General features: G+C 51.1%; 6 protein-coding genes across 6 annotated transcripts; 4 read left to right on the top strand and 2 right to left on the bottom strand.

Moving 5' to 3' along the window:
* Nucleotides 1-1,053: 1,053 nt before the first annotated feature.
* Nucleotides 1,054-3,732, top strand: GGS23DRAFT_565783 (cytochrome P450 4V3). Its single transcript, XM_051516240.1, has 4 exons — nucleotides 1,054-1,560; nucleotides 1,648-2,174; nucleotides 2,222-3,139; nucleotides 3,223-3,732. The coding sequence occupies exons 1-4, from the start codon at nucleotides 1,429-1,431 to the stop codon at nucleotides 3,350-3,352; spliced, it is 1,707 nt and encodes a 568-aa protein (XP_051372583.1). The 5' UTR covers nucleotides 1,054-1,428; the 3' UTR covers nucleotides 3,353-3,732.
* An 8,516-nt stretch (nucleotides 3,733-12,248) lies between these two features.
* Nucleotides 12,249-13,456, top strand: GGS23DRAFT_517953 (uncharacterized protein). The gene has a single exon (XM_051514616.1). It carries the CDS (start codon nucleotides 12,461-12,463, stop codon nucleotides 13,175-13,177), a length of 717 nt encoding a protein of 238 aa, XP_051372582.1. The 5' UTR covers nucleotides 12,249-12,460; the 3' UTR covers nucleotides 13,178-13,456.
* A 1,994-nt stretch (nucleotides 13,457-15,450) lies between these two features.
* On the top strand, nucleotides 15,451-16,843 carry GGS23DRAFT_604838 (kinase-like protein; the record flags this gene model as incomplete). Its single annotated transcript, XM_051519663.1, has 4 exons — nucleotides 15,451-15,734; nucleotides 15,857-16,125; nucleotides 16,192-16,409; nucleotides 16,490-16,843. 4 exons carry the CDS (start codon nucleotides 15,451-15,453, stop codon nucleotides 16,841-16,843), a joined length of 1,125 nt encoding a protein of 374 aa, XP_051372581.1.
* A 1,451-nt stretch (nucleotides 16,844-18,294) lies between these two features.
* Nucleotides 18,295-19,479, top strand: GGS23DRAFT_596365 (Alpha/Beta hydrolase protein; the record flags this gene model as incomplete). The annotated part of the gene is made up of 2 exons (XM_051518466.1): nucleotides 18,295-18,934; nucleotides 19,088-19,479. The coding sequence occupies 2 exons, from the start codon at nucleotides 18,295-18,297 to the stop codon at nucleotides 19,477-19,479; spliced, it is 1,032 nt and encodes a 343-aa protein (XP_051372580.1).
* A 299-nt stretch (nucleotides 19,480-19,778) lies between these two features.
* GGS23DRAFT_517921 (ribonuclease H-like domain-containing protein) lies at nucleotides 19,779-20,725 on the bottom strand. The gene is made up of 2 exons (XM_051514615.1): nucleotides 19,915-20,725; nucleotides 19,779-19,851 (listed from the first exon to the last, which is right to left on the bottom strand). The coding sequence occupies exon 1, from the start codon at nucleotides 20,518-20,520 to the stop codon at nucleotides 20,026-20,028; it is 495 nt and encodes a 164-aa protein (XP_051372579.1). The 5' UTR covers nucleotides 20,521-20,725; the 3' UTR covers nucleotides 19,779-19,851; nucleotides 19,915-20,025.
* Nucleotides 20,726-21,222: 497 nt separating this feature from the next.
* Nucleotides 21,223-22,587, bottom strand: GGS23DRAFT_565773 (uncharacterized protein). The gene is made up of 2 exons (XM_051516239.1): nucleotides 22,423-22,587; nucleotides 21,223-22,366 (listed from the first exon to the last, which is right to left on the bottom strand). Exon 2 carries the CDS (start codon nucleotides 21,839-21,841, stop codon nucleotides 21,428-21,430), a length of 414 nt encoding a protein of 137 aa, XP_051372578.1. The 5' UTR covers nucleotides 21,842-22,366; nucleotides 22,423-22,587; the 3' UTR covers nucleotides 21,223-21,427.
* Nucleotides 22,588-24,415: the final 1,828 nt, after the last annotated feature.

Here is a 24,415-nt window from a genome sequence, read left to right as displayed (position 1 = left end):
TTGGCGCCTCGGGGTCGGCCCGGCCCCATGCCGACTTAACCCCCGACGAGGGCAAGCCGGCCGGCAGACAAATCAAAGCCCCCCTCGATCCAACCCCGTGCCGCGACCCCAGCTCCCTTGCGTATGAGTATGTTGCGTGCTACCTACGAAAGCCAGCCAACAGCCGTGAGTACCAATCGGATCCCGCGGAGAGTGGAAGACCGACTTGGCCGTGCCCGTGATAGTCCCTGTTGGCGTTTCCGTGTCCCTATGCTCTCTCTGTATGCACGCTGGTAGGCATCAATAAATATCATACATATAGTACGTGTCCGTGCGCGCGTGTGCGCCGCTTCTAACAATACGCTGTTGTCGGTAGGGATCGCGGGCGTTGGGGGGGGCTCGTGCGCTTCGGGGCCCGTCGTGTCGGCGTGCCGAAGCGGCCTGAGCCAGGGGTTTTGCCATGGGAGACCTGGCGTGTTTTCTCGGCAGCAGAGAGAACCGAGTTAGGTACTGTGAGGCGAGAGTTAGCTTACCGCGTGTGTTGGAAGCCCGGGAACCAGTCTAGTGAGTCGGTTGCTGCGCATCGTGTCCCCCTCTTTTATTTTTATTTTACCTGTGTCGCTACGAGGGGCGGCGGATGGTGTTTGTAAGTAACGGTCAGCAGATTGGTTCAGCTGGACTCCATAGAAGCCGGGATCAGTTATAGAAGCGGCAGTATATGTGGATGGGACCAGGGCCAACGACACGTTTTCGTAGGTATTCCTATTTTGCTGCTGAGGACAGACAAGGGGGAAACATGGACTTGGGAATGGCTATCTCTTAGTCGAATACCCCCGCTCTCGCCAAGCCTCGTTCTGTTTCTGGAACTCGACAGGCAGACGACCAATGAGCTCTTCCGCAATGTAAAAAAGCTCCAGAGGTTATATTTATATAGGTATTTGTAATGTAGGTACATAGGTACCTACCCATCTGGTGGGCGAGATGAATGAAGAGCACTTTTTCGTGTGTACGTGTACTTTACAGGTACCTTAGGTAGTTGGCTTAGGTACCTACCTGTGTCCGTAGGAGGTACCTACGTGCAATGCATATAGTACCGACTCATACGCGACGTTGAGCTGTTGCGCGCTTCAAGTGGTTATGCCTGAATAAAATGGGGCCTCGAGGCATCTGTACGAGGGCTGGGGTGAGGATGTAGGCAGACGTGGCTATTAGCAAGCGAGATAAAAGCACCCGCCAGCCCCAAGGGATAACAACGCCTGCCTTCTCGTCTTCTGGAGATTGGCAACCCGACCAATATCGCTCCCCATTCATCGGCTCTTGTATATATCTGCCCATATACAGCATACCTACCTATATAGCATATATACCGCTGCCTCGAAATCCCCCGCTGTGCGTTCGCGTCCGTCGTCGCGGCGATATCGAGCCGTATCCGCGGGACCGTGCGGCACCATGGCATCCTTGGGGGTGTCGGCCATCCTGCTGCGCAGCCTCGGCGTCATCGTCGCCTTCGTTGTGCTGCGGTTCCTACGTAGAACCTACATCGAACGGATGAGGATCCGGTCTTTGAGGGCCCAGGGAATAGTAAGCTCCTTCGCCGACCGCGCGAGAAGACAGGCCTGCCCCAGCGCCGGGACGGCCGGGGATTGCGTCGTCGCTGACTGATCGCAGCCCATGCTCCCGCACTCGCTCGTCTTCGGCCATCTGCCAGTCCTGGGCCAGTTCCGCAAAGAGCACCCTCCAGATGTCAACATTTATATGATGCACAACTGGCTCGTGCGCAACCTCGACAGGTACTTCCCGGGCCACAAGAAGGTGCCGCCGCTGGTCTACCTCGATCTCTGGCCGATGGCGGGCTCGCTCGTCATGGCCTACGACGCCGCCGCCGCCTCCCAGTTCACGCAATCCCCGAGCCTCCCCAAGGACCCCGTCACCCGCATGTTCATGGAGCCTCTAACCGGAGGCAATGACTTAGTCTCCACCGAGGGCGCCATCTGGAAGACCTGGCGGACGAGATTCAGTCCCGGATTCAGCCCGCGGAACCTGTCGGCCCTGCTCCCGGAGCTCCTCGAAGAGGCCCAGGTCTTTGTGAACGGACTGAGGAATCTGGCTGGCAAGGACGGCGAGTGGGGGCCGGTCTTCAAGCTCGAGGAGAAGACAACCAATCTCACTTTCGATATCATCACCAGGGCGTCACTGTAAGTCCGGGCGCGGCGCCGGGTTTGCGTAGGCTAACATGAGGCAGGGATATGCGTCTTCACGAGCAGTCGCGCCAGTCCGATAGCCCGTTCAAATCCGCTCTGATGAGCCAGATCAAGATAATGGGCATGGTGACCAAGGTGGTGCAGATCATTCGGCTTGACAAGTTACCTTGGTACCACGCGACCATCTCGCGCAACAACAGCGTCATGCACAAGGTCCTCGTTTCGCAGATCGAAAACAAGCTCCGGTCGGACGCGGGCGCCTCCGTTCAGGGCAAGAAGACCATCGTGGACCTCGCGATCAAGCACGTCGACAAGGACGCCGGCGCCGGCGCTTCGAGGGGGAAGCCCGACGCCGCATTCATGCTGCATCTGATCGCGAACCTCAAGGCCTTCATCTTCGCCGGCCACGACACGACGGCGTCGACGATCTGCTTCATGACGAAGCTGCTGCAGGACAACCCGGACTGCCTGGCGCGGCTCCGCGCCGAGCACGACGCCGTGCTGGGCCCCGACCCGGAGCGGGCGGGCGAGGTCCTCGCCGCCTCGCCCCACCTGCTGTACGCGCTGCCCTACACGCTCGGCGTCATCAAGGAGACGCTGCGCCTGTTCCCGCTCGCGGCGACGGTGCGCGACGGCAACCACGTGCCCGGCTACGCGCTCACCGTCCCCGGCTCGACGACCAAGTACCCGACTCGCGGGTTCGGGCCGTGGCTGGCGGCGCCCGGCATCCAGCGCAACGCGGACTACTGGCCGCGGCCGGACGCGTTCCTGCCGCAGCGCTGGACGGTGCCCGAGGGCGACCCGCTGTACGCCGCCCGGGAGGCCTGGACCCCGTTCTCGCTCGGCCCGCGCAACTGCATCGGCATGGAGCTGGCCATGGTCGAGCTGCGGCTCGTCGCCGTGCTGGTCGCCCGCACGTTCGACGTCCGCGAGGCCTGGGCCGAGTGGGACGCGAAGCAGTAAGTGCGCACAGAGGATAATACCCCCCCACCCCAATAGATGCCCCGCTCGGGAACTCCGACCGCTGACAAAACTCGCACAGGGGCCCCAAAGCGACGCCTTCGCATGTCGTCGACGGCGAGCGGCTGTACTGCATCGGAGACGGCACGGTCCACCCGAAAGACGGCATGCCGGTCGTCGTGAGGCTGCGGACTCACGGGTCCTCGCCCTGAGACGGATCAGGCCGAGGGTGGTGGGTGCGCGCGCCCACGGATTCGAAGTCGAAGCGGCCGCGACGAGGTCGTACTTGCGATGCTAGGAAACTCAACTCCTGTCCCACTGTGTATATTATAGGTATATATACGTACAGTATTTATTCATGTATTGGCATTGGGACTACGCGCGTCGTTGTAAGTGGAGATAGGCTGCGCCCCGGTAAGCTTGGATATGAGTAAGAGCGCTCCGGTAGCTGATGCACTTTACATCCAATAATATCCGACTATTCCTACCGTCTCCGGAAACACGTCACGAGTTTATCCGTCAGGGCTGCGCCGAGGGCTTGGTCATGTCCCCTGCCATTTCCTCGTCCACTCGCTTGGTGCTGTCTCCCAGGAGTGTGTTGCTGTCCGGCGAGTTGTAAATGTTCGGTAATAGAATGTAGCGAGTCTACGTCTATTCAGGGCTCTCGAATTCATACCTAGTTGTAAGTGGTGGTTGAGATAAGACATGCTGCTTCTGATCATGAGGAGATCAGGTGCAAATCTAGGGCTATTGTAATTTGTTGCAATAATTAAAAACCCGAACGCCTTGGTTTCGGGGTAGAGAGGTAGGCAGATAATGGCACTAACGTCCTCCGCGATATTAGATGTCTTACGGCGCAGGTTATCAAGTCCAGCAGGGGAATATTTCAAGTGGCAGCGGCACCTATCTGTGCCGTGCTCGACATGTAATGCCTATTACGCAGTATTACGGGCCCCTTTTACGAGTTATCCTCCCCAGCAAGTCATATCCGCGACATACGTACGAACCACGGTCTTCAGACCTAGTCCGAGCGGCTTCGTAAACGAGACCCGGCAATGCACCCCCCCCCCTCCCCTCCGCGGATACACCTCCCGATCTGCAACGAGGCCCTAACTGGCCGCGGCTTTTCGAGATACTGACACGATCGCTTGACCACGCCAGGTTACGAAGCACAGTGTGTTATAAAGGGATAAAAAGGCACGCAAAAACGCCGGTGAAAGAGAGGAGCTCGCCGAGATGCACCGTATCTAGAGTTACGTTTACTCGGCCGGGGGATATCGGCGAAGTTTACCTCGAGCACGTGGTGTCTTGGCTCAAAACCGACCTCGAGCATAGGCTGGTTCAATACTCGAAGGCAGGTGGTGGGTGCGGTCTAGCAGCCTCGTCGATGCAACAGCTGTCACACAGATGGAACCCTGCGCTAATAAATTAGGCCATAAAAGGTCAGGAGGATAATATCGGGTATCGAGGCCGTAACCTCGGCGACCTACTAAGGAAAGTCTTAGATAAGCTTCGGATAGCTTCGGTATTAAGGTATAAAGGTATAAAGATACTTCTGGGTTATATTAGAACGAGAAGGGAACGTAGAACTTAGAAGAGGATAAGGACCTAAGAGACCTCCTATAGAATTATTAGTTAAATTAAACCTATTTTAAGTATATTTCCTTGTTATAGATAATTCTATATTACTCTTACCCTTATAACTTTACTATAAGTTAGTAATAAGAAAAGCCTACGCCTAAGCCGGCGTTATACGTTAAAGCCGCTACCCCGGTACCATTACTACCGGATTAACCTCGACCCTTTACTAAAGAACTAAAGCCGTAAGCTTTCCCGCTTCCGCGACTAACCGCTTCGGGGGCGGCGTCGATCTTTATAGCGGAAGTAACTTAAATAGTAACTACGATTAACGAATTAAAAGCCGCTATAACGGAATTAAAAATAAAAGACGCCGAACGAATTACTTTAGCGCCTTAAACGGAGCTAACCCCCGAATTAATTAATAAATCCCTCGTCGTATATTAACCCTAGGAATATAAGGTAGTTATAACGGATACTCCGGAAATCGCGAACTTAGGAGTAGTTATACGTAATTCCTCGTAGTAAATCGTAGATTTATATAAGTAAATAAGGTAGGTATATTAAAGCCTAGTAATATTAATTAATTAAATCGACGTAAGATACCGATAAAATACGATCCTAAAGGAGTAATACGAATAATTACGATAGCTTTATTAAACCGCTACGGTAATATAAGCTACCGGTATCCGAACTACGAAGATATAGATCTACGAGTTCTAGAAATAGGTCGTAAAATAAAGTACCTACTTCGCTTAAAACGTATAGGAAACCGTAGTTAAGTTTACCCGGTAGGATAAAGTACGAACGGCCGTAATAAACTAACTTCGAAACGCCGCGTTATAAAATTAACGAGCCTTAACTTAATTACGCGAGGAATATAATAAGTTAGTAACGGACGTTAGTTCCTAAGCTACGTAAAAGGATAAATAGATTAACGAAATCCTTAATAAAGAATACCTTACCCCCGGGGCTATAAAGGAAAAAACCTAGCTAATTAAAAACGACCTTAAAGCTTACGCGGTTAATTTAATTAAGAAGTATTAATAACGACGATTAAGTAATAAGTTAACGGATATTAAGTTTATTATCGTAAAAGTTAGTTAGAGAATAAGAACGCTTATTCCCGCGCTAGGCGTTCGTATTACGATAACGTCTACCGGAAAATATATTAATAGCGAGGCTAAAATAAGGGAAATTATTTCCGACGGCGTACTTTAGGACGCCGCGGTTAAACGTACCGCCGCGCGCGTAAGAATCCGTTTCTAGGACGCTACGGTAGGCGCCTTTATATTAAGAGGAGCCGGTTAAAGACTACCGTAACCGCTACGGATCCCGCGGAATGCCTTAGGAAACCCCGGGAATTCCGACGATTCGGATAACTTAAAATCCGGGGATCCGTAAAGGCCGCGAGGCCCGTCCGGCGCCTCTAAAAAACCGTAGGAGCCTTTCGACCCGGCCGAGGAACGTATGATTAGGGCTTAAACTAAAGCTATAAATAATCGACGAAGTATTACGGTAACGACTAACCTAATATACCTTATTAAGCCTACGGCTTATAACGGTAAAGACTTAGCTAAGTTCCGATTATAATAAATTAAGGTTAAATCCTACCTCGAAACTTATAAAGAAAGCTTTACCTAGAACGTTTAAAAGATTAACTAAGTAAGATCGATACTTACCGAAAAGGCTTAGTTCTAATATTAATAACGGTTAGCCTAAGTAAAAAGGTTAATAATCGTCGATACTTAAGCGGGATATTCCTAAGTACTTTAAGAACGGTTTAAAGACCTCGCCGAACGATATCGTAACTTTAAAAAGATATAGGAACTAAAGTATTAAAGAGATATCTCTTAATACCTTACCGAGCTTATAAACCTTAACGATATCGTTTAATAATCCGGAATTACCTTTTAAAATTATATCGCCCGTATCTTACCCGACGAAATAACTAAGTTAGTTTATTTACGACTAAGTAGCATTTCCGAAAGCGATAAAGCCTTCCTTAAAGTAATTAAAAAAGCCGGCTAAATCTACGAAAATATAATAACTAACCTAGGGATTTCGGGAAAAGGAAGGTCCGCTTCGTAAAAGGAGTATACGAAAGCGGACTAGTAATAGCGGTAACCCGTAAAAGAAACTCGCTCCCGCTTAGGTTAACCGGTAAACGAACGTAAGGAAAAGGATAATAAGAAACCCGTACCGGCTAAGGACTTACGATAGGTAGGTAATAAGAAAGCTTTAGCTAGAATTAACTAGGCCGCTATCGACTAGCGAAAGAAGGATAAGAAGGCCTACTAGAAATACGGAAGGGATAATTACTAAACTCTAGCTTACTTCGTAAAAAAGGACTTAGAAGAACGAAACTTACCGGCGCTACCTAAGAAAGTCTTATCGGGAAAAAGAAAAAGGAAGAAACCCGAATTATTACCTAATAAAAGGGCTAGAATCGATATTATTATACGATAGAAGGAAACTTTTCCCCGTATTATAGAGCTATCCGACTCCGATAAAGAACGGGATTTTTAAATGCCCCCCCGTAAGCGTTAACAGGAGAAAGAGGCGATAAAGATAACGTAAAAATTACGGCTATTAAACGGCCCGGAACGCTAGAAGTAACGGAAACGGTATTAATAACGAAGAAACTACGAGTTCTCTAGCGTAACCTAAACGAACTAAGGTTAGGTAAACGGCTTATCCATACGATATAAATAAAATATTAAGGAAAAGAATACCCCTTACGAATCCTCTTAGATACCGGTAGTAAGGTACCTTTAATTAACGCCGCTAAAATTAAATAATTACGCTTTCCTATTAATTAACGCTCTAAGGTTAGGACCTTAATAAGATTCGACGGCTCGGAAATCTCGTTAAAAGGATTCTAATATATAAATAAAATAAAGCTCCGTAGCTACGAATATATTTACCGTATCGTTTAGGAAGTTAGTAAATTAAACGAAGAGGTCGATACTATCCTATCCTAGTAATAAATAAAGGAATACCTCTCTTAAGGATTATTTATAAACGGACGGTTATACTTTAATTCGCTACGATGCTAGAATTATCGCTTACGGCTAGCTCGCGTAGGAATAGTACGAGAAATAGAGGCTTTAATATAAATACCGGAATAATTTCGCGACTTCGTTCCTATTATAACTAAGGAAGCCGGATAACGGTTCCTTAATCGGTAACCGTAGGACTACGTTATTAAGCTCCGACCGGGAACTACTTCTTCGTAGGGACCTTTATATGCTATAAGCGGACGATAGCTAGACGCCTTAAAACCTTAGTTCGACGAAATAATAACTATAGGAAGAATCCGAAAATCTAAGGCCTCTTACGGCGTATTTATAATATTTATAAATAAAAAGGACCCGGGCGCCTTAAGACCGGTAGCGGACTACCGAGGGCTAAATAAAATTATAATACCCGTCCGATATCCGATCCCGTTAATTAACGAACTATAGAATCTATTTTAAACGGCGCGGTAGTTTATTAAGATTAATTTAAAATCTAGGTTTTATATAGTACGGATTAAGGAAAGCGATAAATAAAAAACCGCCTTTAAAACGCGCTATAGGCTATACGAGTATATAGTTATACTTATAAGATTAATTAACGCTCCCGCTACCTTCTAAGCCATAATAAACTATATCTTCCGCGACCTCTTAAACGCCGGGGTTATCGCTTATTTAAATGATATCTTAATTTATATTAATACGTTAAAGGAATATAATAAATTAATTAAAGAAGTTTTAAAACGGCTTATAAAAAACTATTTAGCGGTAGCCCTAAAGAAATATATCTAGCGAACGTAAGAAGTTAAATTCTTAGGATATAATATAAGTCTTAAAGGTATTATTATATCTAAAGATAAAGTAAAAGCTATCCTTAACTAACGTACCCTAGCTATACTTAAAGACTTATAGAGCTTTATTAGGTTCGCTAACTTTTACCGTAAATTTATACGTAATTTCTCGGGCATAACTAGGCTAATTATTAGCGCTAATAAAGGAAACCGTAAGCTATAAAAATAGGAAATCGAAATAGAGAAGGCCTTCTAGGAATTAAAAGAAACCTTTACGAAGGCCCCGGTACTTATATATTTCGACCTTAACCGAGTCCTAATTATCGAAGCCGACGCCTTAAATTTCGTTATTTCCGCGGTCCTTTTATAGAAGGATAATAAAGGGAAATTAAAACTAATAGTCTTTTTCTTACGACGACTTACCCTAGCGGAAATAAATTATAAGATATATAATAAGGAACTACTAATAATCGTCGACGTATTCGAGAAGTAGCGATATTATTTCGAAGGTACTTAGCATTAAATAAAAGTATATTCCGATTACTAAAATCTAACGTACTTTACTACGGTAAAAGTATTAAATCGACGCTAAGCCCGTTAGGCTTAATAGCTTTCCTCGTATTACTTTATAATATACTATCGCCTAAGGAAGTAAAATAAAAAGGCTAATATTCTATTTAGATTATTATAATATCGCCTTAAAAAAGGAAAAGCTAAGGACTAGCCGATAGCGACGGTCCTATAGGAAAAGCATTTTTTAAAAAATTTAGGCTTACCTACGGTAATACTCTCTAGCGTACGACTAAATAACATCCTAATATCCGCTTAAACCCTAAAGTTCGTTAAATAAGTTAAAACGGTAGCTATATAGGACCCGGAGTACTAAGCCTAGCTAATTAAATTACTCGGTAAGGAAATAAAGCTCTAGGAAGGCCTTCTCTATCGGCGAAACCGTTTCTAAATACTTAAGGACCTATAATAGGAAGTAATTAAATCGGAATACGATATTAAAGTAACGGAATATATAGGTATAAATAAAACCATAAAACTTATCGCTCGTAACTTTTAATAACCTAACCTAAAAATAATAATTAGGGAATTCGTTAAGGAATACCGCGAGTACTAGTAAAATAAGGTACCCCGATATACTCCGTTCGGATTATTATAGCTTATAAAACTATATTATCGACTATAATAAACGATCGCGATAGACTTTATTACGGACTTATTAATATTTAACGGCTACGATTTTATTTAGGTTATTATAGATTCCTTTACTAAGATAACGTACTTTATCCCGCTAAAAAAGGACGGTAAAAAAGCCGAAGACTTAATACCTATCTTTATACGTAATTATTAGCGGCTATATAAGATCCCTTTAAATATTATCTCCGACCGAGACTCGCGATTTACTTCTTATATATAAAAGGGCGTCTTAAAGCTCCTCGGCGTTAAGCTTAAAATAAGTACCGCCTTTTACCTCTAAACGAATAAATAAACGGAAAGACTTAATTAAATCTTAAAAGTATACCTACGCGCTTTCGTAAATTACGAAATAAGTAATTAAGAGAGCTTACTACTTACTACCGAATTTACCTATAATAATATCGCTTTAATAGCTACTAATATATTACCCTTTTACGCTAACTACGGGTAATACTTAGTAACATATAACCCCCCTTTAGGTACCCCTAAGAATTTAGGAAGTAACCTTTATACTTATTAAATAATTCGGGTATATAACGAGGCTAAGTAGTATTTAAAAAAAATACGGTAGCGGATAAAAGGATAAGTAAATAAATACCGAAAGGAGGAACCTCCTTTAAAAGTCGGATAGTTCGTTATATTAAATACCCGTAACATTAAAACCAAACGCCTTATAAAGAAGATAAATAAAAAGATACTCGGTTTCTTTAAGGTTTAAAAGGTCGTCTTCCCTACCGCCGTAACTCTAATACTCCCGAAAGGCTAGCGGATTTATAATACCTTCTACGTATCCCTTATCGAACCTTACCGCGTTAATAATTAAGAACTACCTAATCCTAACTAGGTCTTACGGGAGGTAGCCCCGATCGAGGCAGAAGATTACGAGGTAAATAAGGTACTAGATTCCGTAAGGACCGGAAAAGTTATTAGGTACCTAGTAAAGTAATAAGGCTAGCCGGTTAAGCGCTACTAAACTTAAGAACCGTAGGAGTACTTTACTACTAAAGGAGCAAAGGAAGCCGTTAAGTTATTCTACTTATAGAACCTTAATAAACCTACTAACTATCGGGCCTAGGTATTACGCTTAGGAACGAGCTCCTCCGAAGAAGGGAAATAGTATTATACGGATAGAACCCTGCGCTAATAAATTAAGCTATAAAAGGTTAGGAGGATAATATCGGGTATCGAGGCCGTAACCTCGGCGACCTACTAAGGAAAGTCCTAAATAAGCTTCGGATAGCTTCGGTATTAAGATATAAAGGTATAAAGATACTTCCGGGTTATATTAGGACGAGAAGGGAACGTAGAACTTAAAAAAGGATAAGGACCTAAGAGACCCCCTATAGAATTATTAGTTGAATTAAACCTATTCCAAGCATATCCCCTTGTCACAACAGCCGAGATTGCAGTTCCGGAATAGCCGTGCAGCAAATAGTTAGTAGCTCCATCTTGCGTAAAGTAACATAGCATCGTGTAGCCATCCCGGTGCCCCCTTGCTCCCCCTCCTCCTCTTCTTGTGACGAGAGACTCCTTAGCCTGTGGACCCGAGTAACCGAAGTACCGTGGTTGTATAAGGACGGCAGATGGTGGTCAGAATAATAGGGGTTCGTCGATGTTTATAATTTTGTAAGCTTTTACCAGAACAGGCGGAAACATCCATCAAATTCTGGTAAGCGGCGAGCTGTTTCATTCATAAATCACCGTGATATCATATCTGGTTTCTTTTATGTGGGCGGCGGTGTCTTCGGCATGTGCAGGTCTGCTATGTGCTGTGTAGACGCCTAGGGTTTAGCGAGAGCTCGCGTTGCCTCGAAAGCACGCTGGGCAGCTTTGAGGGCAGTGGAGTTACAAACCTGGATCAATATTAGACGTAGGCGAAAACCCTCGCTGGGTTAGGGCCGGAAAAGCAGTGCTTCGACCCTCCAGCAAACCGTTTACCGGCCCGCATGGCGACATTCTTTCAACCAAGCCAGGGCCTCGTGGTGGCCTCGGTTATTCCGGGCACGGATCTATGTGTTCTGAAGTCCCGGCCACAAACTGTTGTTTGGATTGTTCCCGATCTGGCACTGGTGACGAGGCCCAAAGAATCAGGTCGCTCCAGAGGATTGCCGACTCACCCCTCCCTCTGAGTATACCAGAGAGCAACAACCAGTACAACTCAACGAAGAGATTGGGTATCGCGTGTGTATCACCTAATACAAGACTGCGAGGCAGTCGGTTCCACTTGGTAGACAGGACAGCCGGCGTGGTTTACCGGGCTGACAACGAGGTAGCGCTACTGCCGACAGGTATTCCGGCACCTTGAGCAGATGATATCGCGGCGTCGAACTGCCGTGGTCAGGTCGTACCTTGACGAACAACAACGCGCAATATGCGACAGCTCGTGTTGGTTTTCATGTCTTCGGTACCGCGCCGATCGCCCGATAGTCGCGAGATTGAGATGGGAACTGGTAGAATCTTCGAAGTTAGGATGGGGATCCCGGGAGTGCGGTGCTAACGATGGCTTCTAAGGTTTCTCCTTTATCCAGAGGACTACGAAGACTATAAAACAGTCGTCGATCATCTTTCAAAGCATCAGTTCTCTCCAAATGCATCCAGGAAACGGCAGCTCCCTCCTGAGATAACGAGGGCCTTTCAGCAGAGCCTGATCTATCGACAAACTCTGCGCTCGAGTTTATCCCTACCGTATCCTAGTCGTTCTACCATTTCCGGACGAAAGTTACCGGCCATGCGCTTAATCGTTACTCTGTTGGCGGTAACTGCCACGTTCCGGAGAGGCTCTGCATTCCCCTTCCAACCGGCTGGGAGGGCAGTCGAGATGCAGCCGCCCCAGAAAGCCGGGGATGAGGGGACATGTGTGGGCCAGGCGGCGAAGATTTGGAACTACATAGCCGGCACCCGCGACAAACGTATGCCCAACGACGACGCCCACCCCGACAAAAACCACCACTCGGAATGCATTATGAAGAAGTCCACCGAAGGGACATCCACCCAGGGAACGTCTACTGGGGCATCATCCACTGGGACATCATCCACTGAAGACGTGACGGCTACCACCGCAATAACCGTAGATCTTCAGAAGGAGACGGAAATGGATAAGATGATGGGCATGGATAAGATGCCGGGGATGGATAAGATGATGGGTATGGATATGATGACGGGGATGGATAAGAGGTCCGGAATGGATATGATGGCAAGTATGGATATGATGATGGGTATGGATATGATGACGGGGATGGATAAGAGGTCCGGAATGGATATGATGACAGGTATGGATATGATGACAGAGATGGATATGATGACGGGGATGGATAAGAGGTCTGGAATGGATATGATGACGGCTATGAACATGATGACAGGTTTGGATAAGAATGCTAAGGCGACGGGGATGGTCGAGGCGCCGGAGCGTACGGCGATGCCCGACGTCAAAACCAAGGTGTCCTAAGACGGGGCGCGCTCACGGCACGGGCGGGATCTCGTGTCGCGACGCCGCTCGAGTGGCTCCGGAGCGAGTCGCCCTCCTCGACCACTGCAAGCTTAGGATGCCACCACGCGGGGGGGGGAGACGAGCGAACTGGTGGCAGCGTTCGCGACTCTCGGCTGGGCCATGTTATCTGGAAGATCTCGGCGTAATGCGATACTCAGACTGATTGGAGGAGATGGCGGGCGACGCCTGGATATGCTGGCCAGATCGACGGGGAGGAGTGCGTTCTGGAATGTGTGTTTTTTTCCTCTCTCTCTCGCTCAATTCGTTAGGCATAGTGTGTGGATCAGATTAGACGGCACGTCCAACTCATTTCCATTCTCTGACTTGGGCAACGGGCACGGGCTTTGTGGCGGCCGCTGAAGCGCCGACGCACGTGATCGGGCAGCGCCTATTCCGGACCGGACTCGAGTAAGCAGGTGTAGTAATGAGGAGCTGCGCTTCGATCGGATTTGTAAGGTAGCATTGGCGTATTATTCACCCCCACGTGGGAGCGCTTCCCACTACCGGAGTGCACGATATGTCGAAACATTCGCGACGTCAAATTTTATACGTGCAGGTGACCGACCCGGGCCAGCAGCCCAGGGGCCAGGGCAGACCAGGGCAGAGCAGAGCAGAAGCGCGGAGCAGACCAGAGGCGCGGAGCAAGCCAGAAGCCGCGAGACCGCTCTCGACCCTCGACTCATCATTTATATTCCCCCGCTTGCGGTCCAATGCTCGAGACTTGGGCATCATATGTGGAGGCTCGACGGCTCGCGCGAGCGCCGCCGCCGCGCCTGCTCCTGTATACGTACCTAACCAGGAGACGAGACGAAGCCATCGCATGGTCGCGCGGCGGCGGATTCGCTAATAATTGCGGAACACGTAAATTCCCGTCCCCTAGACATTGCCAAGTTAGTTGTCTTGCCACGGCCCAAATCGGGTTATGCCTGTTGGGATCGGTTGGGCAGACTTTCCGGCTGGTGATCTCGCGACAATCGCGCGCGTCGAAGCCAAAGGTTAGGTGAAGGAGATAAGAGGTGGGTTGACCGTCGACACGGCCGCGTAGGATGATTAGCAGGCGTGTGCCCTAAAACGCAGCACCCAACACAGCACGCACTCGAGCCAAACGCATTGTGACAGACAGGTACCTAGGCAGGTACCTAGGTGGTCTCTCTATAACAAGAGCCCTATACACATTGTATTCATTTGCCCACACCCCCCGGAGGCGAATCGCATCCCTCATTTATTGTCAACGCGCTGCTCTCCGTTGCCGGAGCCACCCCTACCTTGGGGATTCCTAGGTACGTAGGTACCTCTCATAGATAGGTACCCAGGTACCGCCAGGTAAGGGTGTTGGCTGGCATAAGGAAGTACCGGTCTATGTACCTCTACTCGCATGCCTACCGTCGCAAGGGAACAGTGGTAGGTGAGCAAGGGTGCCGGCGTCGCAATGTGGCTGGCCCTGATCCGGACAGATCGAGCAGATTAGCGCTCTGCGCTGCTATGCTTGGGTTGGTGGCGACACACGCTGGGGCGCGGTAGGGCCGGGTAGGCCTTCGATTGGGGGTGGCGTCGACGGGTTTTCAGTACCTAAAGGGTACAACAGCCCCCCCCCTTCGTCGCCCGGGGTCGTCGACCGCCCCTGGCCGTTCAGTAATTTTCGCGGATGCCGCCACGTGAACGATGCTGTGGATACCTGCCGCTACCTCTGGTCCCTCAGTTGTGCGGCGGCATCGAGGTAGCATCGAGGTACTTGGCCCCGGTCTCGACCGCCATTAGTCAAGACCCCAGGGTTCGCCATTCACCACGGTGTTTCAAAGCCGACCGCCCCGTCGGTGTGGGAAATTAGGAGACAATATTACCTGTTGGTTAGCAGAGCCAGCCAGCCAAGGTCACGTACCTACGTCCCGTGGCCGTGTATATGTAGGTATGCAGATTCCAGGCATATTTACCCTACCTGAACTCTCAATCCATCCATCACCTGCCTGCCTGCCTGCGACATTTTCCAAGGAATAGCAAGGCCTTCTTTTTTTTCTTTTCTTATTTCCTTTGCCCAAATAAACAGGAGTCCCATCGGTGTCGCCTTTCGTTCCCTTTCCCCCTCCCTTTTTTCCTGTTGTGTTTTGTTATCGATTCCCTCCCTCCCCGTTCATTTTGCCCCCCCCCTTCGCTCATACCATCGTAATCCAGTCCTCATCCTTGTTCCTCCCCCCCCCCATTGTTCTTTGTCGTAACCCACGAGATACGATACCATGCGCGGCGGCGCCGTCTCCCCGGCTGCTCTCTCCGCGCTCAAACACCCTCTCTCGCGGTACCTTGGCCGACATCTATCTACCTCGTCTCGCGGTGCCGGAGTTCAGCTCGGACGTAGCATTCGCGAGGCCAGCACCGTCGCACATGCCGTCACCGCCAGCCATTTCAGCCATCACCACCAACTGTTCGAGCCGGGCGTCATCCTCAAGGGATACTCTGGCCGCGAGTACACGATCGAGAATGTTCTACAGGACCGCCAGGACCGCCAGGTCTACCTCGCCAGGTAAGCGAGCCAAGTAAAGCTGTCCCGCTTCGGGGTCGAGGCCATCTACCGGCGTAGTCGGGGAGCGTAGGAGGCGGGGAGGGGGATATCCTACGAGGATGAGTCCTAACGTGTCGCATCAGGGCCAACGAGAAGATGTTCGTGCTGAAGAGTCTGTTCGAGAACGAGTACAACTATGCGCTCCCGCTGCAGCTGAGATTCAATCACTCGCCGTACTTGCGGGCGCTTCGCGATACCGTGCCGGACCAGAAGATGTTCGTCAACGAGTACATGACGGACCACCTGCTCAATTTTGCCTTCAAAGACCTCTCGGTACCGGTGCAGAAGCGCGTGCTGCGGGACACGCTCCGCGGACTGGCCACGCTCCACGATCAGAACATCGCGCATTTAGGTGAGTTCGTCATCCGGACTTAAACTCCGGGCTTTAAGCCATCTGACGTCTCGGGCCACCACGCAGACATCAAAGCCAACAATATCATGGTTGACTACCGCGATACTCCGGACGGCACTATTGTGGACCGCGTGCAATTATCCGATCTGGAGGACTCCACCCACATCCCCCCCGGACAGGCCCTTCGCGGCCTCCAGGTCGGCAACCAATTCTGGCGCAGCCCCGAGGCCCACGTCCAGGGCGCTGTCGGCAAGCCCTCTGACATATTCTCGCTGGCAATAGTGGTAAGTCGGCTACCCGTCCAGATTCCGCGACAACGACGGAAATTATTATCATCTGCGCAAGTGGCTGAAACCATGGCTAGTTCATTTTCATGCGCCTCAGGATGGTCATCTTCCGGGTCGACAGCGCGCCCGGTGCAGATCTCACCAAGGCCATCTTGGACCGGCAAATCTCCACCTTCGCCGAGTGGAACGATATTGAGTCCTTCATCGAGTACCTGGGTCGGAGCCACCCCATGGTGGGCACGCTGCGTCGCATGGCCGATTCGTTTGGCGCGGAGAAGCCGCGCCGGCCGTTTTCGCTGTGGAAGAGCGACGCTCTCGACCCGGATTTCAAGGACCTAATTACCAAGATGACCAATTTCGACCCTCGGAAGAGGATCACGGCGCAGGAAGCCCTAGATCATGTTTGGTTTCACGACGTCCCCGAGTTGTAATCCCGGCTGCACCGGTCGACGGGTTTCGAGGGGGATAAAACGATCTGGCAGACCGACGGGAAGAAAAAAAACGAAGATTTCCTTCGGTACTGATAGAAGACTTGACATTTCGGGGCGCAAGCAAGGCAAAGGGTAGGGTAACGGGCCAGGCAAAGGCGGGAAAAGACAGGGTACGACGGGAAATAGACTGCGTCTTCGGGGAAACAGCACATAAAGACTTAGACGGCAGACCGACGCACATAGACATTTTAATACTAATGGCACGAATCCCCCAGTGCCCAACGACGAGCCTACTTTGTTACTTGAATCGTCGCTCTTGGCTTGGTAAGCTTGATATAAGCGACGCTCAAGAAGTAAAACCGACCTATGGCGAAATAAGCCTGAATAGGGTACAGCGGGGTCGTAGTATACGATTGGCGCGGGTAGCGGAGGGTGAATCGAGGGCGCAGCAGCTGAGGCCAGGTGACATTGGGCATCACCCAACTGCTCCCCCCTTTCAGTAGGTATTATGAGCCTGGATATGCTCCGATGATTAGGGGACAGCGATGAAACCTCCCTTTCCCTCGTCGCGTAGGCTGCGGTCTATTCTCGGCATGGGCGACGAGTTGGTCAAGATGTTGAAGGAGGAAAAGGGGCCAGCTGTGCCTGTAATATTATGAGCTCTAACCGTCACCCTCCCACAGGTGAGGCAACTCGCTGTCTGGTCCGTCTATGGCCCTACTCGTTACGGATGGGGCCAACCGCTGTTTCAAACGCAACGCACCCGCCTAAGCTGCCTGAGAGCGTAGAATGAGCGACCTCAACGATTTCCCGCCCACCGCGATGCTAACCTGTGTGCATTGAGGGGGATAGCCTCCGTGATGATGATACCTATTAATACCTAGGGAAAGCCAACCGCCACGCGAAAGCACGCACGCACGATGAAAAGACGCCACAGCCGACTTAGCTAGCCCTCTCGATGCGCCCGGCAAGGACCTCTACCTCTACGTAGATGATGTGATACCTAGTCTACGCAAGACACGACAGAGCGCCGCAGGACGCAGCGGGAGTGAACAGCGCGGAAAGGGGGAAGGGGGGTTGACGAACAGGGTGCGCGAGCGCAGCAATCCGAGGTTCGATATAGGCAAAACACGCCCCCGGAAACACCACCGCGATGCGCCCTCCCGCGCCGACGGAAATAGCGGCCAGAAGCAGAATACCCGGGTGCCTCTCCTTTCAGGTTGAGTGCTCCCCGCGGCTCAATGCAATCCCGTGTCGCCATCGGCCCGCGAGCCCGCCCCTGGCCCGGAAGCAGGCGTGCAGCCGCTGCAGCACGTCCTGGGATATTATGTTGTTGTTGTTATTGTTTTCCCTCTCGAACTTCGCGACCCTCACCTGTCTCCCCCCCCCTTTCTCTCCTATCCTGCCCCTTCCCCCCACGACACCGTCGCCGCTCAGGCATAGCACCCGCGATGTCCCCGCGTAGCGCAACTCCGGTCGTACTCCTCTCGTCCCTCACCCTCCTCCTCCTCCTCCTCCTCCTCCTCCTCCTCGCCTCCCCTCCCGTCACCGCCCACGCGAGCCACCACCGCCTCCTCCCGCCGGCCGCCGTTTCCGGGCCCGCCGCGCCGCAGGCCGCGGGCGCCTCCTGCGCCGACGTCCACGTGCTGCTGTGGCGGGGCAACAACGAGGCGTACCCGGGGCGGCAGGGGAAGCTGGTGCGCGCGATCCAGGCGGCGCTGGGGGGTGAGGCGCCGGCGGCGGCGCCCTTTGCGCTGCCGCCCGCCTCGTCGTCGCCGTCGCAGCCCGCACCGCCGCGCCCGCTCCCGCGCAACCTCACCTGCGACTACGAGGACGTCGTGTTCGACAACGCCCGGGACGCCGAGTACTGCGGCGCCGTCGAGGCCGGCCGCGATGCCGGCCGCGCCCAGCTCGCCGCCTACGCCGCGCGCTGCCCCGCCGCGCGCCTCGTGCTCGCCGGCTACTCGCAGGGCGCGCACGCGCTCGGCGACGCGCTCGGCGGGACCCCCGCCGCCGCCGAGCCGCTCGTCCGCGGGTGCCGCGTCTCGCCGCGGGCCGGGCTCGACCCGGCCGCCGCGCCGGGGAACCGCAGTGAGTGCGCGCTTCTCTTTGTTCCCCCCCTCCCCCCCCCCCCCCCCTTTTCTCCACGTTTTCACCGCCGCCGCCAGAGGCGAGAAAAGAAAAAGAAAAAAGAGAGGAAATAACCCCGCGCTAACCGCTGCTCCCCCCCGCGCGCGCGCGCAGTCGCCGCCGCGCTGCTCTTCGGCGACGTCCGCCACGCCGCGGGCCAGCCGTACGACGCGCTGGCCGCCGCGCGCGCCCACGACGGCGCGTTCCCGCGGCGCGGTGCGGCGCTCGCTGGCCTCAACCGCTTCGCGCCCGCGCTGCGCGCCTGGTGCGAGCCCGCCGACCCCGTGTGCGCGCCCGGCGGCCCCCCGCACGCGCTGCGCGCCCAGGACCACCTCGGCTACTTCGACCGCTACGCCGACGAGGCCGCGGCCTGGGTCCGCGACCGGCTGCGAGGCGCGGCCCCCGCGACGTCGGGCCCCGCGCCCGAGCGGCCTCGCGTCGCCGTCGCGGGGTCGGCCGGGGTGCTGGCGGGCTGGCTGGTTTGGGCCCTGGTGGGGTGGGCGTGATGAGGGTTGTGGTATATTTGGGTGATGTTGTATATGAGATTCTTCATCGTGGAGGCAATTAGGGGTAGTAGATCCGGTGTCGGCTCGAAGGTGGAGGATAAGAGGGGGGAGGGCATTAAAGAGCCATGGTTTAATAGTTGCGAAACAACAGCCCTAAGAAGTGATGTCGCACATTAATCTCATGCCGGCGGTCTATTCTATTAGGTATTAGTTATCAAGTTTTCCTGCACACTCCAGCCTCTGAGATGTCCGACGATACTGCCAGCCTCGCCACATAAGCGGAGATTTATTCCTCCCTGTTATATGTCGTGCCGAGTCTCGTGAACTATATTACCTCGGATGATGGGTTGCACAGGACTGAAGGTGTTGTCACTTATTCGTGTCAGCCACCTAGGTCTCTTGATTGTGTCATCTTTCTTCTGTCATCTGTCATACCTTAGAAAGCGAGCACAGTATGTCGCGATGCAAGCATCGCGCTTCGAGGAAGCTTCCGAGAGGTTATGAGTGGTGGTGCTGCGAGACGGACCGCGGCTCCGTACGACGCCTCTACGCCTTTGGTATTCTCTTCATCTCCTCGGCGCACACGCTGAACGCAACTTGGTTCTGCTCCTTGGGAATGAACAGGAATTTGATCTTGCCGATCTTCTTGACCTCGCCAAGAAGCTCGTAGATCTCCTGGATGAGATCGCGGTTGCCGACCTCGAACCCCTTGGCGTTGGTCCAGTTCTTGCTCGCCCACTTCTCGGCCAGCTGCGTCACGGTGGTCAGGGCGTACTGCGAGTCCGAGTACACGGTGGCGTCGAGGGACGGGCCGCCGGTAAGCTCGCGGTGTCGGTCCAGGATCCACTCGAGGGCCACCTGCATCGCGAGGAGCTCCGATCGCTGCGACGTCGCTTGGTGCTTGTGGGTTAGGAGGTGACGCGAGCGGGTAAAGTCCCAGGGCCCGCGGGTTTTGAGGAACACGCCGGCGGCTCCCAGACGACTGCCCCGTTCGGCCCAACGGCTGTGTCCGTGGGCATAGAGCTCCATGACGTAAACCATGATGACAATTGCGGGTTGTTAATACCGTTATACCGTGGTTCGGAAGGAGGAGGTGTGGAGGTTGGTGTCGGCCGTGTTGTGGATACAACACGTAATCGGCGCGAAAGGTGGTTCGCGAGTCCTAGTCCGCACTTAGGTCTGTTTTGAGGGGTGTTGCGGTCAGTACCGATTCCCAATTGATGAGCCGGGTATCTCGATATACTCCGAGGCTCGTGGGATTCGCGTGATAACAGCCCACGATGTAAGCGTTAGGCGGAACGTGGAAGGGATATGGAGGGGAAGTAGGAGGATTTGAGTAGGTCGTAAGGAGGAGAAAATTTGCAGGCAGGAGTAGTGACAGTGCCAGTATTAGGGCGCCTACTAGGTGAATTGGACACGATAATGGAAGCAGCCTGAATGTGGGCTGGTTGATGCCTTGTATTACTGCATCAATACAAAATAATAATAGTAACAACAATACCGTACGAATTGGAATACATTCAATTTCGTTATCTGGTATCCAGGCCGACGATATGCCGCTGTTTGTATCAAAGGCTGCGTAGCTGAGTTACGTAGGTGATAGAGAACATGAAAGGTATATACCTCCCACAGTACGCACTCCCACAGTACACACTCCCACAGTATACGCCTCTCCTACGGCCGGCTGGTGATTATAGACAGTGCCAGATGAGTACCGTAGTTGGACAGGACGATGGAGCACGAGTGGGTATTATACGTCCTAGACAGGTATAGAGGCCTGCATTGATATCGAACAAAATAATATATATATGTAGGATATGATGCCTCATAAAACATCTTTTGTCCACTCCATCAACGTATCCTATCCTCTGACCGGAGAGCCTCGGACGCCTATCTCTGCTCCAGAAAGCAAGCCATATATAAGACTAATTCGGAATCATTGAGGCTCCTACAGAACACTTAGTGCAGAGTGAGAAAGTTTCCAAGGGCCGATCTTCAGGACGTCTAGGTCTTTGGCCCTTTTCGCCAACACGATCAGCTCCAGAAGCCGCTCCGAAACATTCTCATCCGAGAGAGGACGTGCCTTGATAAGAACGTGCGATACGTCCTCAGCACAGAGGTCTTCGCCAAAGTCAGAAGGACTCGCAGACCTGACTCGCGAAAATGAGAACTGATATTGTCCGCTGATGCTGTCACTTGCAATCTGCGGGTTTGGCGATGGTGTGAGTGATGCGTGAGCACTTTGCTGCGAGCTAGTGGGTTCTTCTGAAGTGGCCTCCCGAGCTCTCTTCCTAGGCAGCGGTGGCGGTTGCGAATCGATCTGGAGCCGCGGTGTTGTAGGAGAAACAAGATCCAACTTCATATTGCGCTGACTGATCACTGGGATTTCTGCGTCTCTAATATCAAAGTTTTCTCAGTCATCTGCATGGCGGGCTATTGGTGATGAGTACTCAGCTTCCGTGGGGCACTCTGAGGAGAGAGACTCAAATTGAGAAGAAGAAGGGTTTGCAGAGCGTGTGGCTGCGGTGTTTTCCGTAATGGGGCTGTTGTAGAATCTTGACAAGTGGAAGACAACCACTTCTAGTTCGTCTGCACCCTACCAATGGGTAAATTTAAGTCGATATAGGATCGAACAGCCTGCACTAGCCAAGACTCATAGCAACTAATAGTCTGTTGCGTAAAACGTAGACGCCTAAATTCTACGACTGAGACAGTGGTTCGAATTCCACGCGCAACTCTGTCGAGATGCGTCGTGCTTTATCATGCGCGGCTCTCGAATTTGCCAGGGCCGGTGGCAGCATGGCCATCGCGGGCGGGTCGCCCTTGGGCGAACCAGGATCCATCGGCATCGTGTCGTCTGACATGGTTGTTTTCCTTTGTCGGTTGGCTGTAGATAGTGTTGGTTGAAGATGAGGGTGGGAGACTGGAATGTTGGCATATTACCTAAGGGTTATTAGGGCGGACTCATTTGTATAATTGAGTAAACCCAACCACTAAGCCATTGAGCACCTTGGAGCGCTAACCGGGCTCATAACTATCACGTAGCTCTCTCTAGAGCGACGTTGGGTGCAATAGGTTGCGAGTAGAGAGCAATGGAATGCGGGTGAGAAGGTGTGTATTGACCGACTGAAAAAGAAGAGCTACTCAAGAGTAAGGAGCGATCTATGGATATATACCTATAGAAGTAATCAACTGGTTAAGGTAAGCTAGCTCTCTACTGGAGGCGTACGCCTACTGAGAAAGAGCAGAGCGTACGCGATAAGTTAAGCTACCCCTCTACAAGCCACCCCTCCACAAGCTACCTAAATTAAGCATTACCTAATAATTATTACGTTAATGATTAAAGCTATTGATATTATTAAAATTAATTAAAACCCTTTAATTACGGCGTTATAACTTTGATATAACCCTCCGTTTATAATATCTTATTTTTAAGTATTTTAATACTATTTTAACCTTTCTAAGTACCTCCTCGTCGCTTACCTCGTCCTTATATACTATCTTATTTTTTAATGAACTTTTTATCCATCGTATATCCGCTATACGAACGAAGCGCCTCCTTAACGTTACGTATTGTAGTGGTGCGGTGGGACTAGGCTACGTAGCCTTTTGGATGTGTATTTATATGGGTCTCGCACTCATATTTTCATCAGTTAGACTTAGACCTGTAGAGTTCACGACCTTATAGCCATTCACTCGTTTCTTGCCTTGCCTTTTCTTGCCTTGCCTTTTTGCTATCCTTCCTTTCTAGTTCTTTCCCTGACTGCTGTTTTCAGCTGGCCGATCAACCGATTACAGCTGTTTGCAGCTGTGATCTAGGCTGATCGGCACTGGGCCAGTTGTTGGCAGTTGGGTAGCCATTGCTTTACGGGTCTCCAACAGCGTGCCCACGCTGCTCCTGTTCAATGGCGACCACCCAGTAACTCGACCTCACCTCACCTTAGGAGCGACCTTTTGATCGACCGTTTTTGCAGTCAATAGGTTCAAGACACGCCGATCAGGAGATTCCCTGATTTTCAACTGACCAGGAGCTGTTTTCGTGGCTCCAGAGCCGTTTTCGTGGCTTTTGGTCTGAATTTTCAGGTGGCTGGATCAACAGGGAGGGCAGACAACCATGGCGACCATCTCAACAACCACGCCCTCCCATCAGCTTTTGATCAGCTTACCTGAAAGCTCGTTCGCCGATCAGCAGGAATCCTTATCCTCGTTTCTCAGTTGTCTCTTTTGAAGGAGCTGTGCCCGTTTTTGTCTGGGTTTGCCTCCGTTTTCAACAAGTGCCTAGATGGCAGTCTTTCTCAGTTGATCTGACTACGTCACCGCCACCCCCCCCTTTTTACAACAACGCTTGAAGGCATCCGTTCGTTTACCGATCAGTCTATTTCAATTGCAAGAGGCTTGCCGATAGCTCGATTGCCCTTGTCTTATCCCTGCCAGCCAGTTACGGCACCTAGGGAGGTCTCCTTGACTCCCTAACTGACAGGTGTCACGATGCCCTCACAAGAAGATACCGACACGCCTTCGCCACGAACCTGATCGGGGACGTACCGATCAGCGCAAAGACCTACAGACGATACCGATACGAAACGAATTGAACGGATATTGAACAAGACAGCCCAGGAGAACAGGAACAGTCACAGGAACAGTAACGCCCGGAGACCCCTCTTGTCGCCCTTACCGATATGTGGTTCGTAGGAGAGCCCTGAGAGCTAGATGCTATCGGACGAACAACAGGAACAGGAGAACAGTCAGGAACAGTCGGGCATTGAACAGGATATATCAGTCAGTTTACAGGATCAGGATCAGTTGAAAGGATCGGCAACAGCCATGGACGAGAAGGACGGGAATCACGTTGCATCAGCTGTTTCACGGGATTGTTTCTTTCGTTTCTCACGGGAGCTACGCTTGTTTTACCTGCCCGTTGCAGTTCCTGTTTTCC

Source organism: Durotheca rogersii, assembly GCF_024521655.1.
Source record: "Durotheca rogersii strain YMJ 92031201 chromosome Unknown GGS23scaffold_8, whole genome shotgun sequence".
NCBI lineage: Eukaryota > Fungi > Ascomycota > Sordariomycetes > Xylariales > Xylariaceae > Durotheca > Durotheca rogersii.
Note: the sequence above shows the minus strand (reverse complement) of the source record. Positions and strands in the feature narration are given on the sequence as shown.

Bases quoted from the DNA above. Each gene is read 5' to 3' on its own strand.
- GGS23DRAFT_517953 (XM_051514616.1), top strand. From the start codon at position 12,461: ATGCGCTTAATCGTTACTCTGTTGGCGGTAACTGCCACGTTCCGGAGA.
- GGS23DRAFT_517921 (XM_051514615.1), bottom strand. From the start codon at position 20,520: ATGGTTTACGTCATGGAGCTCTATGCCCACGGACACAGCCGTTGGGCC.
- GGS23DRAFT_565783 (XM_051516240.1), top strand. From the start codon at position 1,429: ATGGCATCCTTGGGGGTGTCGGCCATCCTGCTGCGCAGCCTCGGCGTC. The intron at 1,561-1,647 runs GTAAGCTCCTTC...GACTGATCGCAG, and splicing joins CTTTGAGGGCCCAGGGAATA to CCCATGCTCCCGCACTCGCT. The intron at 3,140-3,222 runs GTAAGTGCGCAC...AAACTCGCACAG, and splicing joins GCCGAGTGGGACGCGAAGCA to GGGCCCCAAAGCGACGCCTT.
- GGS23DRAFT_565773 (XM_051516239.1), bottom strand. From the start codon at position 21,841: ATGAAGTTGGATCTTGTTTCTCCTACAACACCGCGGCTCCAGATCGAT.